Here is a 17,786-nt window from a genome sequence, read left to right on the forward strand (position 1 = left end):
AATGACTTAATTAGGACAGAAATTCCTTTTCCCAGAGTAGGTGTATTCTGAAAGAGCTCTATTTTAGTTCGTTGCTCTGTGCTTTTCTGAACAGAAAGCTCCTTTAAGAAAGCAACACAAGGGGCACCTGGGCCTCGGTTAAGCCTCTGACACTTGATTTCAGCTCAGGTCACGATCTCATGGTTCGGGAGTTTGAGCCCTGCATCGGGCTCTGCACTGACAGCATGGAGCCTGCTTGGGATTCTCCCTCCCTCCCTCTCTGCCCCTTCCCCTTCACACACATGTGCTTTCTCTCTCTCAAAATAAAAAGAAAGCAACACAAAAAGAGAATAACTGTTTCTAAAAGAAAATGTCATTCTTGCACATTCCAGTGCTCACCAGGGGAAGGGCCCCTGGATGGGGAATTGGGTAGATGAGGCAATTTGGGGAGCCTCATCCAACTCATCCCACAACTGTGAGCTCAGTTGTGATGGTTAATTTTGTGTCAGCTTGACTGGCCTCAGGGATGTCCAGATAGCTGGTAAAACATTATTTATGGGTATGTCTGTGAGGGTGTTTCTGGAAGATCAGCATTTTATTCAACAGAATGAATAAAAGACCCCTCCTCATTAATGTAGGTGGGCATCACTCAATCTTTTGGAGGCCCAAATGGAACAAGGTAAAGGAAGGGCAGATTCACTCTGCTTGAGCTGGGATGTTCACCTTCTGCTCTCAGATACTGGAGCTCCTGGTTCTTGGCCCTCTGACTTTGGACTGGAAGTTAAGCCATCAGCTCTCCTGATTCTCAGACCTTTGGACTTGGACAGAATTATACCCCTGGTTTTCTTGGTTCTCTAGCTGGCAGATGACAGACTGTGGGACTTCTTGGCTTCCATAGCCGCAGTAGCCAATTCCTGTAAGTCTCTTTTTGTATATGTGGGTATCTAGATATCCTATTTGTTCTGTTTCTCTGGAGAACCCTAATAAGCCCAGTGAATGATAGAAAATTCCTGACTTCTGCATGGTTCACTTTAAGTCCACACAATTTGTTAGTGAAAAGTCTGTTCCCAGCAATTTTTTTCCAGTTCTGAATAGCTAGATCATCTTTACTAGTATTACTAATTCTACCATTTTTCTTTATACAGTTTAGAAAGTTAATATAAACAGTTCTTTCACTCACATCCTACAAACATGCTCTGAGCATCTAATCAGAATTGTTAAGATGCATGTTTTTAGTTTAGTGTTTTTTTTGGTTTTTTTTTGAGAAAAGTGGGGGTTGGGGCAAAGAGAGAAACGGAGAGAGAGAATCCCAAGCAGGCTCCACACTGTCAGCACAGAGCCCGACATGGGGCTCAATCCCCTGAACCATGAGATCATGACCTGAGCCAAAGTCAAGAGTCAGATGCTCAACCGACTGAGCCACTCAGGGGCCCCGAAAATGCAGGTTTCTATGCCAGAGCTCACTATGTCCTCTCTCTCCTACTGCTTTCTGTGGCATTAAGAAGAGCCAGTTACAAAATTCAGAGCTGAAGGGATGTTAAATGTCATTGGGTTCCACCTCCCCGTTTTATAGGTTAAGGGAACAGAACACCAAAGAGGGAAGTACCTCATCAAGGAGCAGCGCATGGCCTTGAAAGGGCCTGTTCTTCTGACCGCTGCCCCAACCCCCCAAACTCCATGCACTGGTACACAAAGCCTGTTTCCCAAAACACCTTGTTCAATGGCTAGTTAGAAGCTCGTGAGCTTATTTAATATTTTGCTCTATAGACTCACATATGCCCACTTCACAGGGACAAGCTATTTTTCAAGAGGTACAGGGTCATTCTTAGCACAAGTTCATAAAAAAAGACTGCAAACATGTCATATGTGAAAATCAAGATGTTTTATTGACTTTTATATGTTCTTGGAGAAAACCATTCACATGTAAAAGTTTGACATTTGATATGAGAATTATTCACACTTTATTTTACACATAAATTCTTTAATTTGGGGGTCAGACCTAATTTTTCACTTCAACAGGACTTGCACATGATTACAGTCACAAAATTGGCACACTGTATTAAAAAACTAAATCAGAGCTAGACAAAGTAGGCAGCTTTATTCCAATTTAAATCTCAACATGCACCACCCCTCATACATAATCTTGGAAGTATCTGCTGTGAGCTTACTAAAATATTAACTACAGAATGTCTGAGGTCACAAATGATTGTTTACAAAATAAAACCTCTTTTCTTAATGCTACTCAATTTGTTATAGAAAAATATACAAATAAAAATTAGTGCTATTCAAGGCGTTCATTTCAGAATCACATATGACACATTATTTCCCCTCATATAGAGCCATCACAATATACTAGGTAAAGACTGAGTTACTGATTAAATGTACCTTAGCAACCACTACCAGCTTAGTAATGACACGTCATTTACTATGCTGACCAATTAAACAGGAGAGAGAATTAAAACACTTTCAGGTATCGGGTACACTCAGAATTTGTTCCTGGTCTGAGACTCAGAAATAACTGCTAGAGTAACATGACAAAATTTATATTTCTTCCTGATACAAGAAATTTGCCTAAAAATCTGTAATTATAAAACAGATTTGCTTTTTATAAAGAAATTGCTAACTTTTTTTTTCATGGTTAGATTCCTATTTGGAGAGGATTCAAATTTTAATTTGGGCCCTCTTTTCCCAGAGGGTGGGGAGGGGTGGCTGGTGGTTGGTATAAGGTATATTTGAGGACTGTTACAATCAAACTATAATAGTTTCCTTTCTTGTGATTATGTAAATTTTAAAGAAAAGAGGTCTCTCATAAGCTATATACAGCAGTTTACACTTCAGTGTTTCTTTTTCACTTGATATACAATTAAAATTAGTTTATGACAAATACTTGTCACATAAATTTATGTAGGCACATCTAAAATCTGCAGCTTTACTGGAGGGGTGAGGTCTTCAGTGGGATCATGATTCTGGATTCCATTTCCTGAATAAGTGGGACTGAAAACAAGGATCAAGATTACCGTGCTTGTTCTTTTCTAAACAGATTATGGTAAATATACATTAACGAATATGTTGCTGAGAACGTTCAGAGGACATGTTGCTTAAAATCAGAATAGAGGAAAATATAGGACTGATCTCAGGGGCAGAAATGTACAAGCTAATGGTAGATCAATTAACATCCTATGAGATGTTATTAGAATTAAAGCAGATTCTGTCTGGAGATGTGTTTCATTTGTAGGGAATTAGGAAAGTCCATGTTTTAAGAAAAATGGTGCTTTATCAAAAGGTTGAGAACTTTGAACTAAAATAAAGTTATATAGGGGTGCCTGGGTGGCTCAGTCGGTTGGGTGTCCGACTTTCGCTCAGGTCACGATCTCACCCTGTGTGGGTTCGAGCCCTGCATCAGGCTCTGTGCTGACAGCTCAGATCCTGGAGCCTGCTTGTCTCCCCCTCTCTCTGCCCTTCCCTACTCACACTCAGTCTCTCTGTATCTCTCAAAAATATATAAACATTGAAAAATTTTAAATAAAGTTGTATAAAATCAAATAATACTGCATTTGACTATACTCTGTAAAGGAAAAGATACACGGTACTTCAAAAACTGTCACTGCTGAATAAAATAGGCCTCTGGAAACTAATGAAACTGTAAGAACAGGCAACAAAGTCACATGCAATAATATGGTGTTTTGAACTAAAAGACAAGATAATACTTATTTTCTAGAACAAACTACTCTTTGATTTTTGTTAGTAGTATATGAGCTTAAATGTACCTGAAATGCAACATGATTGGTACTTATTACCTGTGTCAGTATTTCTGGGTTGTATTCAGCCCAACTGTTCTTACAAAAATCAAACAACCAGGATTTCATAGCATACATGCATGCAGGTATGCATGCGCATGCACAGACATGTACATACAGAAAGTCAAAATGTCAATTTTCAAAATTTTTAATTGCTGTATTAAATTATAATGTTTTTGGGAACAGATAATTTTGATGAGAAAGGGAAAGCTTAGGAAAAAACTGTATAATAAATATTCAGAAAATATAGAAAAATACAAAAAAAAAAGGTAATGATGTGAAGTTTACATCATGCAAGGGTCTGAAACTGTACCAGACAACGTATGTAGTTTTTTTTGTTTTTTTAAGATTTTTTTTTTTTTTGCACCCAATGTGCGGCTCGAACTTACAACTCTGAGATCAAGAGTTGCATGCTCCACTGACTGAGCCAGCCAGGCTCCCCACAAACATACTTGAAAGAATGAAAATTCCTTATTGAAAAGAAGTCATGCAACTATTAAAGAAAAATCTGACTAATCTTCATCCCCCCAAACTTATGATTCACCATCCTAGAGCAACATACTACTTAAAAAAAAAAGTACAAGGGGCACCTAACTGGCTCAGTCAGAAGAGCATGCGACACTTGAGCTCAGAGTCGTGAGTTCGAGGTCCACGTTGGGTGCAGAGATTACTTAAAAATAAATAAATTAATTAAAAAGTAACATATTAGCTTTAGGGTGAAAGAACATAAAACAGTAAGATGAGAAGAATGACAAGTTTTATGTCTTGAAAATGTTACCTGTATAATACACCAATTCTTCCCAGCCATGTTTATGCCATGCTGCATTCCGTATATCTTCCCTGGTCTGAAGATCCTTGTAAGCTGAAAAATAACCACACGGAAGAAACAAGACTTAATCCAAACACACTGTCCTGCATTCCACTAGCTATGTCCAGCAAGTACTGATACAGCTGCTCAGCTGGTTTTCTCAAAGCAACTATTGAGGGAATTTAGTACTAAGCTGGGATAATTGTGAGTTGGTTATTCTGAGAAAAATTATGTTAGGCCTTGTGAGAGAAGCAAATAAACAGATCTTTAAATTTTACAGTCTAGTGGATTCAAGACCTACCTTTCAAACCGAGGTTCTTCAATAATGTTAAACTCATAACCAGAAACTGTCAGACTATAATTAAGCAATATTCAATTTTGTTCAACATTTCCAAAGCACTACAATTATCTGGGTGAGAGACTGTGTTCAATGCAGTGGAGAACAAAAAGATAAGTAAAGACAAGGTCAACTGTTGAGCACTGTGGAATACTTGAGAACAGAGCCCACAGGAACAGGGAGGAGACTGGAGAGAGGTGTCTGGAAGGTGTGATTTGACCAGGTGGGTCGGGCTCAGAGGTTGAAAAGAATGTCACTGACAGATAGTAACAGAAGACAAAGGCATGCCAGGTGGAGAGAAGAGCATGGTCAAAGGTATCACAGTCCTTGGTGTCACATGGTACAATTCAGGTATCTCATCTGGGTGCCTTGGTTGCCAAATCCCAGCCTGGCAAGATCCTTCCAACTACTCACCAGGGAAATGCCTCTTGACAGGGTCAGACAAGATTAAAAGGACAAGAATCAGGGCTTCTAGTTTCTCTATTCTGGGACACACACCCTATTCTTCACAGGGCTTCTTTCTCCTTATGAGAAGACCTACCCTTGTAGGTATAGCAACTTAATCACCTAAAGATAAAATTTCCCTCAACTAGTAATAGAGTATAAATTTAGTACCTAAAATTGTGAAGAGGCTGAAAAACAGAAGGAAAAGAAATCTTTTACCTCTTACCACCCAGAGCAAAACAATTTAGCATTCATATGATAAGCAGCAGCATCCAACTGAGGGCAGGTGCATGGCCGGTGCACTGTGTGGTGACTCCCCCTTGCAGGGAACAGGTTGGAAAGGGCTGTGTTCTTTTTTTTAATTTCAGTTTTTTAATTTTCTTAGTTAAAATTTTTTTAATTTGGTAAAATATGCATAGCAAAATTAACTTTTAACCATTTTAAAATGTACAATTAGGTGGCATTAAGTAATTCACAATCATCCCAATTTATTATCCATCTCTGAAACTTTTTCACCATCCCAAATTAAAACTCTGTATCCACTGAACACTAACTTCCCATTTTCCCCTCCAGGCAGCCCCTAGGAGCCTCTACCCTGCATTCTGTCTCTATGAATTTGCCTATGCTAGGCACCTCATGTAAGCGGAATCTAATGTTTTCAAGGCTCATTTATGTTGAAACACGTATTGGCATTTCGTTCCTTTTTATGGAAACAATGTTCTATTATATATACATACCACATTTTGTTTATCTGTTTATCCATCAGTGGACACTTGGGTTTGAGGCTTTTTAAAGGCAGGAAGCACTTGGGCATGTTCATATTACTGGGGAGAGGGAGCCCATAGATGGGGGTGGTGGAACAGATGGAAGGAGCAGGGCCTGAAGGAAGGTGAGGAAGGAATGGCATCAAGTGCGAGGGTAAAAGGAAGAGGTGCTGTGTTGTAGAATGATCTGCTTTGAAAAAGCCAGAAGTGCCCAAGTCTGAGCCTGGTTCAGTTACTGACGATTCTAGGTGATTGATTTATCATTTGTGAGGCACAGGTACCTCATTGTGGTTTGTAGTGGTGAGGATTAAAGAGAATGATGCAGAAAATAACACGCTGGAGGTGCCTGATAAACGTGGTTCTCTAACAAATGTGGAAAAGTGAGGGTAAGTTTTTGGGGCAGGCTACTGAGAATTCATCTCTGCATATCTCGATACTTTTTCCTATATAATAGGGTAGTGGACATTTGGGACACTGACTGGGGACAACAAAGGAAGGTAGAGAAGAGTACTGCCTAAGAAAAGACACATGCCGCAATCTGGCCGCTCTCCAATGCCAGAGCACCACACTGTTCCTGGCTTCTGCGTCTCTGCATGGAGGAGCATCTTGGTGAACTCCTTGTCAACTGCTGTTGTGAAGCCTTAAGTCCTCCCCATGGGACAGAGTTGAGGGCCTATGCTCCCCACAGCTTCTGTCAGAGCTCTGCCACTTACACCCGCCAGTGCCTGTCTGCTCTGTCACCCGCGAGTCCCTATCCAGACACACTGGAAACCCTGACATGAGTGGAGTGGGTACATGGCTTGCCCTCTGCCTGAGAGTCAAAGCACATGGCAACCCTGACCATCAAGTTCCTGTGCTCAGATACCGAGGGTGTCTGGGAAGGTGCGCAGGAGCCAAGCCTGAGGGGAAGGTGAGGGAAGAGGTCTGACTTTTCAGTTTATATCCTCCAGACAGACCACATAATTATTTATTTTTTTTTTTAATTTTTTTTTTCCAACGTTTATTTATTTTTTGGGGGGGACAGAGAGAGACAGAGCATGAACGGGGGAGGGGCAGAGAGAGAGGGAGACACAGAATCGGAAACAGGCTCCAGGCTCTGAGCCATCAGCCCAGAGCCTGACGCGGGGCTCGAACTCACGGACCGCGAGATCGTGACCTGGCTGAAGTCGGACGCTTAACCGACTGCGCCACCCAGGCGCCCCAGACCACATAATTATTTAAATTTTTTTTTTTTCAACGTTTATTTATTTTTGGGACAGAGAGAGACAGAGCATGAACGGGGGAGGGGCAGAGAGAGAGGGAGACACAGAATCGGAAGCAGGCTCCAGGCTCTGAGCCATCAGCCCAGAGCCTGACGCGGGGCTCGAACTCACGGACCGCGAGATCGTGACCTGGCTGAAGTCGGACGCTTAACCGACTGCGCCACCCAGGCGCCCCAGACCACATAATTATTTAAATTTTTTTTTTTTCAACGTTTATTTATTTTTGGGACAGAGAGAGACAGAGCATGAACGGGGGAGGGGCAGAGAGAGAGGGAGACACAGAATCGGAAGCAGGCTCCAGGCTCTGAGCCATCAGCCCAGAGCCTGACGCGGGGCTCGAACTCACGGACCGCGAGATCGTGACCTGGCTGAAGTCGGACGCTTAACCGACTGCGCCACCCAGGCGCCCCGACCACATAATTATTTAAAAAAAAAACAAAACAAAACGACTTCACCCCTACCTTCAACCCATAAAGGTTAAATTATGTTTAGCATAATCTCTAAAGGCAGGGACATATGTTTTGAAGATTTGTTCCCAAATCTATTATATTTGACAACTCTGATATTTATGAAGTCAAATCCCAGTTAGCTAGAGAACCAAGGTCCCTAGGACAACGTTGCACCTGATGCTCGTGGGAGCATCTATTATTTGGTGCAGGATTTTCAGTTGCTTACACACCAGGGAGGCCCAGTGTGTGCAGCTGAGATCAGCAACTGGTTGAAGCAGTGATTGGTGGAGGTGAGGATGGGGGTCTCTTCCCCAGACCCTGATGGTGTAAAAACTACTTTTCTTGCCTCAAGTTATCCACTTCAGACTTAGGTCCTCAGCAGGTCTCTTACCATTTAGCCAGTCTGCACTATTTGTAGTTTTCTGACCACTGTTTATAAAAATTCCCGTATCTCCATCACTGTTCTAGCCCTTCCTGCTTGACTTTACCTGCAACCTATTTAGATCCGAAAGTCTAGCTCATATTCACCTTTCACTGATTTTCCTCAACTACATGTAAGTTTATATCCCTTTAAGCGCTGGGAGTGCCCCAAATAGAACTATGTTACTGATCACACATTGCCTCATGGCATATCCCTTATGTTGTCTTAATCCTTCATTAGCCCTGTCACTTATCTTTGTAAGCCTGCCACGCTAACACAGCAGGCTGTCAGGGTGCAGCAAGTGGTGGGACTGAGCAGTCAAACATCTCAGTTTATTAATATGGTCTGGAAATGATTTCCACTTTTCATTTTTTAAACTTTAATAAATAGGGGTGCCTTGGTGGCTCAGTCGGTCGAGCAATGGACCTTGGCCCAGGTCATGATCTCACAGTTCGTGGGTTCGGGCCCCACGTTGGGCTTACTGCCATCAGTGCAGAGCCGGCTTCAGGTTCTGTTCCCCTCTCTCTGCCTTTCCTCTACTGGTATTCTCTCTCTCTCTCTCTCTCTCTCTCTCTCTCAAAATAAACAAACATTTGAAAAAAACCCACAAAAACTTTAATAAACATACAGACGTGCCCAGAATGTACCAAGCTATTACTTAGACCTAATTCCTGTTCTTAGCAGGGAGACAGACACAAATAGCCACAACGTGACGACCTACATGATACTGGGTTCTGGGGGTTCAAGAGGAGAGTGACACTCATTGGGGGGGCGAGGGGGCACACCTGAGTCAGGCCCTGAGAGATACTAAAGATGGTGCCAAACGAAAGTGGGCAGGGTTGGAAAAGTACACAGAGAAGGGCCTCTGGACAATGTAATCAGACACAAGGCAGGCAGCGAATGAGTGTGTGGGGAGGTGTCTCTCTGGTAAAATGCAGGATTGTTTCTGAGGAGTCATGGGAAGTGTCTAGAAAGGGACAACAGTTTTACCATCTTCCCTCTCCCACGGCTGCCCGTTCCTTTCACCACTATTCCCACTCCCACGTCAGCTGCTAATGTGCCACAAATCTACGGGCCTTTCACTGTTGACCTCTTTCCTTGTAGATAGTTCATCACTGTTGACCTCTTTCTTTGTAGATAGCCCAGCATTTACTTTCCATCTATGATGTTTGGATTTGCTACGGTGTTTAAAGTTACTGACTTGAGATGTGCTTTATTGCCTAGTTTAACTTATTTGGTAATGAACCCTGAAATCCCAGTAACACAAAAATGAAGGAAAAAATACATACCCCAAAGATGATGCACCATATATAGCTGCCCAATCTGAGAGAAGAATCCTCCAACTGCTTCATTACCATCCTGTCTGAAGCGAATTGCACGAGCCCTGTAAGGGACAATGACAATGTTCAGATACTGAATCAGGTACATTAAAAAGAATCAGATTTTTTCTATCCTCAGAGCAAGTTGTTCAATATGAAGACTGTTTTTTAACTACCAAATGCAATCGAATGTTATTTTAATATACAGAACCTATATAAGATGTAAATGTACTTTTCTGTAACTAGAAGAGTCATTTTTAGGGGAAATGGACAGTAATGACTAAACAAAATCAATGTTTCAGAGTACATGGTTGCACTCCTGATTCTTGACATAAAGTCAAGAAAATTGGCAGAGGATAGGACCTGTCAACTTAAACAGAATTGCTTCTCCAAGAACCTGCTGAGGGAAAGTGAGGAAAACCTGGATATTAGAACACTCAAGATGCCAAGAGTTACTCTATCTAAGGGAGACAGGGGCCACCCCTGGAGAGTGGGGTTTAAGACAGAGGAGAAGGGAGCACACCCTCAAAGCAGCTGCAGACCATGATTTCTGGAAGACACATGAGCTCTCTAAACTCGAAGGGAGATTCTTCAACCTCTTGGACAGCACATGGAAAAACATGAATGTGGAGCTTCCTGCTGATATACCATCACTATCAAAACTGGAACTGCCTCGTGGTATTATAATAGTGTTGTATGGTGACAGAAGGTAGCTACACTTGCCCAATCACTGTGCTATACACCTGAAACTAATTTAACATGTGTGTCAATTATATCTCAATAAAAAAATGAAAGAAAAAGATTCTGCCTCTTGTGTTTTTTTTTCCCCCTTACCAGAATGAACCATCAGGAAAATGAGTACCAAATGGCATTCCTATGTGTGGGAGAATATGTGTATATATATATATATATATATACATATATATATATATATACACACATATGTCTGTGTATAACATGAAATTCTGATTATCTTGAAAAAGAAAACCAAAGCTGGAGGCATCACAATCCTAGACTTCAAGCTATACTACAAAGCTGTCATCATCAAGACAGTATGGTACTGGCACAAGAACAGACACTCAGGTCAATGGAACAGAATACAGAACCCAGAAATGGACCCACAAACGTATGGCCAACTAATCTTTGACAAAGCAGGAAAGAGTATCCAATGGAATAAAGACAGTCTCTTCAGCAAGTGGTGCTGGGAAAACTGGACAGCGACATGCATAAAAATGAACCTGGACCACTTTCTTACACCATACACAAAAATAAACTCAAAATGGATAAAAGACCTAAATGTAAGACAGGAAGCCATCAAAATCCTCAAGGAGAAAGCAGGCAAAAACCTCTTTGACCTTGGCCGTAGCAACTTCTTACTCAACACATCTCTGGAGGCAAGGTAAACAAAAGCAAAAATGAACTACTGGGACCTCATCAAAATAAAAAGTTTCTGCACAGCGAAGGAAACAGTCAGCAAAACTAAAAGGCAACTGACAGAATGGGAGAAGATATTTGAAAATGACATATCAGATAAAGGGTTAGTATCCAATCTATAAAGAACTTATCAAACTCAACAACTAAAAAACAAATAATCCAGTGAAGAAATGGGCAAAAGACATGGATAGACACTTCTCCAAAGAAGACATCCAGATGCCCAACCAACACATGAAAAAATGCTCCACATCACTCATCATCAGGGAAACACAAATCAAAACCACAATGAGACACCACCTCACACCTGTCAGAATGGCTAACATTAACAATCCAGGCAACAACAGATGTTGGCAAGGATGTGGAGAAAGAGGCTCTCTTGCATTGTTGGTGGGAATGCAAGCTGGTGCAGCCACTCTGAAAAACAGTATGGAGGTTCCTCAAAAAACTAAAAATAGAACTACCCTAGGACCCAGCAATTGCACTACTAGGCATTTATCCACGGGATACAGGTGTGCTGTTTCAAAGGGACACATGCACCCCCATGTTTATAGTAGCACTATCAACAATAGCCAAAGTATGGAAAGGGCCCACATGTCCATCGATGGATGAATGGATAAAGAAGATGTGGTATATGTATATACAATGGAGTATTATTCAGCAATCAAAAAGAATGAAATCTTGCCATTTGCAACTATGTGGATGGAACTGGAGGGTATTATGCTAAGTGAAATTAGTCAGAGAAAGACAAAAATTGTATGACTTCACTCATATGAGGACTTTAAGAGACAAAACAGATGAACATAAGGGAAAGGAAACAAAAATAATATAAAAACAGGGAGGGGAACAAAACAGAAGTGACTCATAAATATGGAGAACAAACTGAGGGTTACTGGAGGGGTTGTCGGAGGGGGGAGGGGCTAAATGGGTAAGGGGCACTAAGGAATCTACTCCTGAAATCATTGTTGCACTATATGCTAGCTAATTTGGATGTAAATTTAAAACAATAAAAAATAAAATAAAAGGAGTTTTGAAAAGACAAAAAAAGAAAAACAAAACAAACAAAATAAGTGAATTCATCAGTTGCCTTATAGAGTCAAGGTACAAATTCTAATTCATCTCTATATCCTAATTTAAAAAAATGGAGATTTTATAAATGATACTTTTAATGATATAATAAAAAATGTTGAAAGGCTAGAAATGAAAAGTTTATAGGTCTTGTATATGGGATATTATAAAACATTGTGAAAATAAAAGAAAATCAAAACACAAAAAAAAGAAATTGTGATTAAATTGACTAAAAATTTGCACTTGTCTTATACTTTCCTTTTAAAATTTCCTACTGCAAACGTGTCAGTTCCTTAAACACCTTCTTTCATATTTGTACCAACTAATTGATATTTAGTGATGCATCTGAAATCCTAAAACTATTTTTAGAAAATGTATGTTTCCCAAAAGCAGTTTTCTAGAATCAAACTTAAAAATGAAAAAAGTGGCTTGAATGATACAGGGAGGTCACCCAGAAAAGCACAGCTGGAGACCTCCCACCACAGACTACCCAGTAAATTTACATCAACACGTTTTGGCCTAAAGTCTGTCATCAGGGTGTCAGAATTGACAGGACTTGGGAAGATAGATTCATTATAGTTAATTTAGAAGAGTTGGGGGCATATGAACAAGGATATCAATCTACTAATATCTACCGTGAGACAGTACTCTTGGGGGACAAGATATCTGAGTTGGCTTGACCAGTACATTTTTGTCCTGGAGGAAAACTTCATAGCAACTGAATTAGAACATCAAGGAAGCAGCGGGGTATAGGATCAGAGCAAGGGCAACCACAGTGGGAGTGATAAAGCCAGCCTCCTTAAGATCAATTTGTACATCTCAGCTCTCATACCCATAAGCTCAACTCTGAGGGTGACCCAAGCTTTTAGGCTCTTTTGTGGTGAAGGAGGGATCTCTTGCTATTGCTCCCATGGGCTACCCCTAAATGATATTAAATTCTTTAACCTTTATATCTAGAATTAAGTGATTGATAGCTTTACAAAAATTACAAATCTGATTGGTAAATTATTGAAATTAAGCAGATCACTTTAACGTGCATTCTAACTTAGAGGTGGGGAAAAACTGTCTTTCACTGATAGTGATAAATATTCAGGATTATTAATTTCATTATGAATTTTTCTAATTCAGTTACAGTAGGCAAAGAAAATGTACTTGCCTTAGCCTCGTAATAATCAGAAGCATGTACTGAAGAGGAGATCACCATCTTAAATAGTTACCTATATGCCAAAATATAAATTGAATGCTGAGCTGGATTTATAAATAATTTTTTAAGTAACTGAAGAATAAATCTCAGTACTTCCTTGTGAAGGCCACGGTGGACAAATCTTTTTTTTTTTAAGTTTGTTTTTTTGTTTATTTATTTATTTATTTAGACAGCAGAGTGCATGAGTGAAAGAGGGTGTGTGTGTGGGGGGTAAGACACAGAATCCTAAGCAGGCTCCACACTGTCAGCTGAACTGACAGTTGTGGGGTTCAAATCCACAAACCAGGAGATCATAACCTGAGCTGATAATAAGAGTTGGATGCTCAACTGACTGAGCCACCCAGGCACCCCCATGGTGGGCAAGTCTTAATTAGTAACATGCAAAAATAGAAATAATGAATGATCCTATTCTGTGGGCAACTAAATTATTACATTTATAAGGCCCCTCCCTAAAAAAGGTCCCTTAATAAAATGGTGCCTATAGGTACTAACTGTATAACAGTATACAATTAAATATGTATTTCTTAGTTTTCAAATTAAAAAAAATTCTAACTTGCATTATGTAGCCTTTGATGACCCAAGAAGAAAAGATTTATTAGAAATTTGAATCATGGGGGCACCTGGCTGGCTCAGTTGGTGAAGCGTGCAACTCTTGATGTCTGGGATGTGGGGTCAAGCCCCATGTTGGGTACAGAGATTACTTAAAAAGAAACTCTTAAAAAAAAAAAAAAGAATCACAGAGCCATTTTTTGGATCTAGATCTTAGAAATTATGTAGTTCAAAGCAAGAAAGTTCAAAACAGAAAATAAAAAGAACACATGGAAGGAAATGGATAGTGCTTTCGTTTAAACCAAGGCTAGCACAGCAGACCCTCAGACTAAATCCCCTGCTCTGTTGCTTGTTTTGATGGCCCAAGACCTAAGAATGATTTCTACATTTTTAAATGCTTGAAAATTTAATCAAAAGAATATTTCATGATACATGAAAATCATGACATTCAAATTTCAGCAACCATAAATAAAGTTTTGTTGGAACACAGCCATGCTCATCCATTTACAAATAGCTCACGGCTGCTTGCACACTAAAATAGCAGAGTTAAATAATCGTTATGGACCCAGAACAGTCCACACAGCCTAAAATATATTTTTTTAATGTTTTATGTTTTAGTTTTATTTTTGAGAGAGCCAGACAGAGAGAGACAGAGCACGAGTGGGGGAGGGGAGAGAGAGAGAGAGAGAGAGAGACAGAATCTATGAAGCAGGCTCTAGGCTCCAAGCTGTCAGCAGAGAGCATGATGCAGGGTTCAAACCGGTGAACCATGATATCATGACCTGAGCTGACATCAGACGCTTAACTGACTGAACCACCCAGGCACACCAAAGCCTAAAATATTTATTATTTGTTCCTTTACAGAAAAGGTTGCCAACCTGATTTAAATAAAATATTCTCTATTCCTAATTTTTAAAGTGTTTCTTATTAGAAATTAGTGTCTCTAGGGGCGCCTGGGTGGCTCAGTCAGTTAAGCGTCCGACCTCAGCTAAGGTCATGATCTCACGGTTTGTGGGTTTGAGCCCCGTGTCAGGCTCTGTGCTGACAGCTAGGAGCCTGGAGCCTGCTTTAGATTCTGTGTCTCCCTCTCTCTCTGCCCTTCTCCTGCTCATGATCTGTCGCTCTCAAAAATAAATAAACTTTTTTTTTTTTAAAGAAATTAGTGTCTCTTGGGGCGCCTGGGTGGCGCAGTCGGTTAAGCGTCCGACTTCAGCCAGGTCACGATCTCGCGGTCCGTGAGTTCGAGCCCCGCGTCGGGCTCTGGGCTGATGGCTCAGAGCCTGGAGCCTGTTTCTGATTCTGTGTCTCCCTCTCTCTCTGCCCCTCCCCCGTTCATGCTCTGTCTCTCTCTGTCCCAAAAATAAATAAACGTTGAAAAAAAAAATTAAAAAAAAAAAAGAAATTAGTGTCTCTAATAAAATAAAACTGGTATTCAATATTTTCAAATGACTTCTGAACATGGATTAAGATGATTTTTAAACTGTCTTTTAAATTATGATTTAAAACACTATGGCCACCTAGATTTTTAAAATATCAATACTTTACATTTTCTCGTATTTGTTTCAGACTGAACACCACAGAAACAGGTGAAGCTCCCTTTGCATTCTCCTCCCCACCCCCACCCACCCTCCCCCATGAGTTACATTCTGGAAGCAGTTACCTCTTTTGAAGACGTCTTCCTGTCTATGGTTTTGTATTTCTACTTCATATGTATGTATCCATGAACAACAGTTCTATCTTTTCATATAATTGTTATATACAACTTGTTTATAGGACTCTTTTGTTACATCATTTAAAAATTTACCTAAGGGCACCTGGGTGGCTCAGTTGGTTAAGCCTCCCACTTTGGCTCCGGTCATGATCTCACAGTTTGTGAATTCAAGCCCTGCGTCCAGCTCTGTGCTGACAACTCAGAGCCTGGAGCCTGCTTTAGATTCTGTGTCTCCCTCTCTCTGCCCCTCCCCCTTTTGCGCTCTCTCTCAAAAATAAATAGACATGAAAACAACTTTACCTAAAAGACATCACGTTGTACACATTCTTTAACTAGCTCTTTCTCTTGAACTTGGTGTTTTCAATGCTTATCCATATGCAGATCTGTTTTACTTTAACCACCATATAAGATTCTACTGCAGAGGCGTGCCTGGGTGGCTCAGTTGGTTAAGCGTCCACCTTTGGCTCAGGTCATGATCTTGCAGTTCATGGATTTGAGCCCCGTGTAGGGCTCTGTGCTGACAGGTCAGAGCCTGGAGCCTGCTTCAGATTCTGTGTCTCTCTCTCTTTCTGCCTCTCCCCCTGCTTGTGTTCTCTCAAAAATAAACATTAAAAAAAAAAAAAAATTCTACTGCATGAATATATATAATCTATTCCCCTCAGGCACAGAAGTTGTTTACAAGTTTGGCAACTGGCCTTGGCAAAGACCTTTTCTTCTTATGTAACCACTAGTTTCTGCCCTCTATTCAACATTTACCAACCACCCAGGATGTGCCAGGTCTTGTAGACAGAGTTGTAGAACTAGAAACTAGAGACTCCACTGGGGTGACAAGTGCTCTAACAGAGGCATGGGGGCCGGGTATTTGGGGTGCAGAAGCCAGACACCTATTACAGCCTCAACTATGTTATATTTATCAATGTCCTCTTTTTGAATTATTCTTGGTTTCATGGTATAAATTCTCTTTGGTAAGGTGTGTGCATCATTAGCAGCTTTACTGAGGTATATTTTACATCCTGTAAAATATCACTTAGGTATAAATATACCTAAATCACTTAGGTATAAATATATATACATATATATATATATATATATATATATATATATTTAGTAAGTTTACAGACTTATGCAATCATCACAATCCAGTTGTGCTAAAAGATCCCTTGTGCCCATCTACAATCATTTTCTGTTCCCACCTCTAGCCCCAGGAAACCACTGATCTTTCTGTCTCTATAGATTTGCTTTTTCTGAATATTTCATACAAATGGAATCACAGAATATGTGCTGCTTTGGACTCTTTCACATAGCATGTTATTGAGGTTCACCTATATTTGTAGTGCATATCAGCAGTTCACTTCTTTTTACTGTTGAATAGTATTCCATTATGTGGATGCAGCACAGCCTATTTTTCCATCACTCTGCTGATGGGCATTTTAGGCTATTTCCACTATTTGGTTATTATGAAATGCTATGATCACTGTATATGAGTTTATATGAATGCATGCTTTCATTCTCTTGGGTATATACTTAGGAATAGAACTGTGAGGTCATATGGTAATTCCATGTTTAACATTTTGAGTAACTGCCTATTTTCCGAAGTGGCTGTGCCACTTAACATTCTCATCAGCAATGTATGAGGGCCCCAACTGATTCACAACTTCACCAACATGTGTTATTATCTGTCTTCTTAGTGAAAGCCATCTGAATGTTTGTGATGTCTTCTCTCTTTGTGATTTTACTTTGCATTTCCTTAATGACTGGGAGTGTTGAGCACTTTTTCACGTGCTTATTAGGCATTTATACATTTCTTTTGGTGAAATGTCTATTCAAATCCCTTGCCCACTGAAAAATTTTTTTAAAAATTTATTTCATGATTCTTTATTTTTTATTGTGGTAAAAACACATAACATTAAACTTACCTCAGCCATTTCACAGTTTAGTAGTGTCACAAGCACTCACATTGTTGTGCAAGGGATCTCCAGAACTTTTTGATCTTGTCAAATTTAAACTCAATACTCACTAAACACCAAGTCCCCTCCACCTGGACCCTGGCAACTATTCATTTTCCATTACTGTGATTCTAACTACTTTAGAGACTTTGTTATTAGTGGAATCATACACTATTTGTCCTTTTATGAATGGCTTAATGTCCTCAAGGCTTATCCATATTGTAGCACATGGCAGAGTTTCCTTCTTTGAAAGGCTGCATAATATTCCCTTATATGTATATATCACATTTTCTTTAT

General features: G+C 40.1%; 1 protein-coding gene across 1 annotated transcript in view; it reads right to left on the bottom strand.

The window, feature by feature from the left end:
• Positions 1 to 1,839: 1,839 nt before the first annotated feature.
• Positions 1,840 to 17,786, bottom strand: part of NIPSNAP2 (nipsnap homolog 2) — a 39,210-nt gene continuing 23,263 nt past the window's right edge. The window contains exons 8-10 of the mRNA XM_047089373.1: positions 9,551 to 9,645; positions 4,555 to 4,638; positions 1,840 to 2,973 (exon numbers count right to left, since the gene is read on the bottom strand). Of these exons, the coding sequence (XP_046945329.1) occupies positions 2,909 to 2,973; positions 4,555 to 4,638; positions 9,551 to 9,645 (244 nt within the window). The 3' untranslated portion in view covers positions 1,840 to 2,908. The remainder of the gene's footprint in view (positions 2,974 to 4,554; positions 4,639 to 9,550; positions 9,646 to 17,786) is intronic.

This window comes from Lynx rufus, unplaced genomic scaffold (genome assembly GCF_022079265.1).
Source record: "Lynx rufus isolate CCGP_SWC_20201006 ecotype Redwood Valley unplaced genomic scaffold, mLynRuf1.p SCAF_27, whole genome shotgun sequence".
NCBI lineage: Eukaryota > Metazoa > Chordata > Mammalia > Carnivora > Felidae > Lynx > Lynx rufus.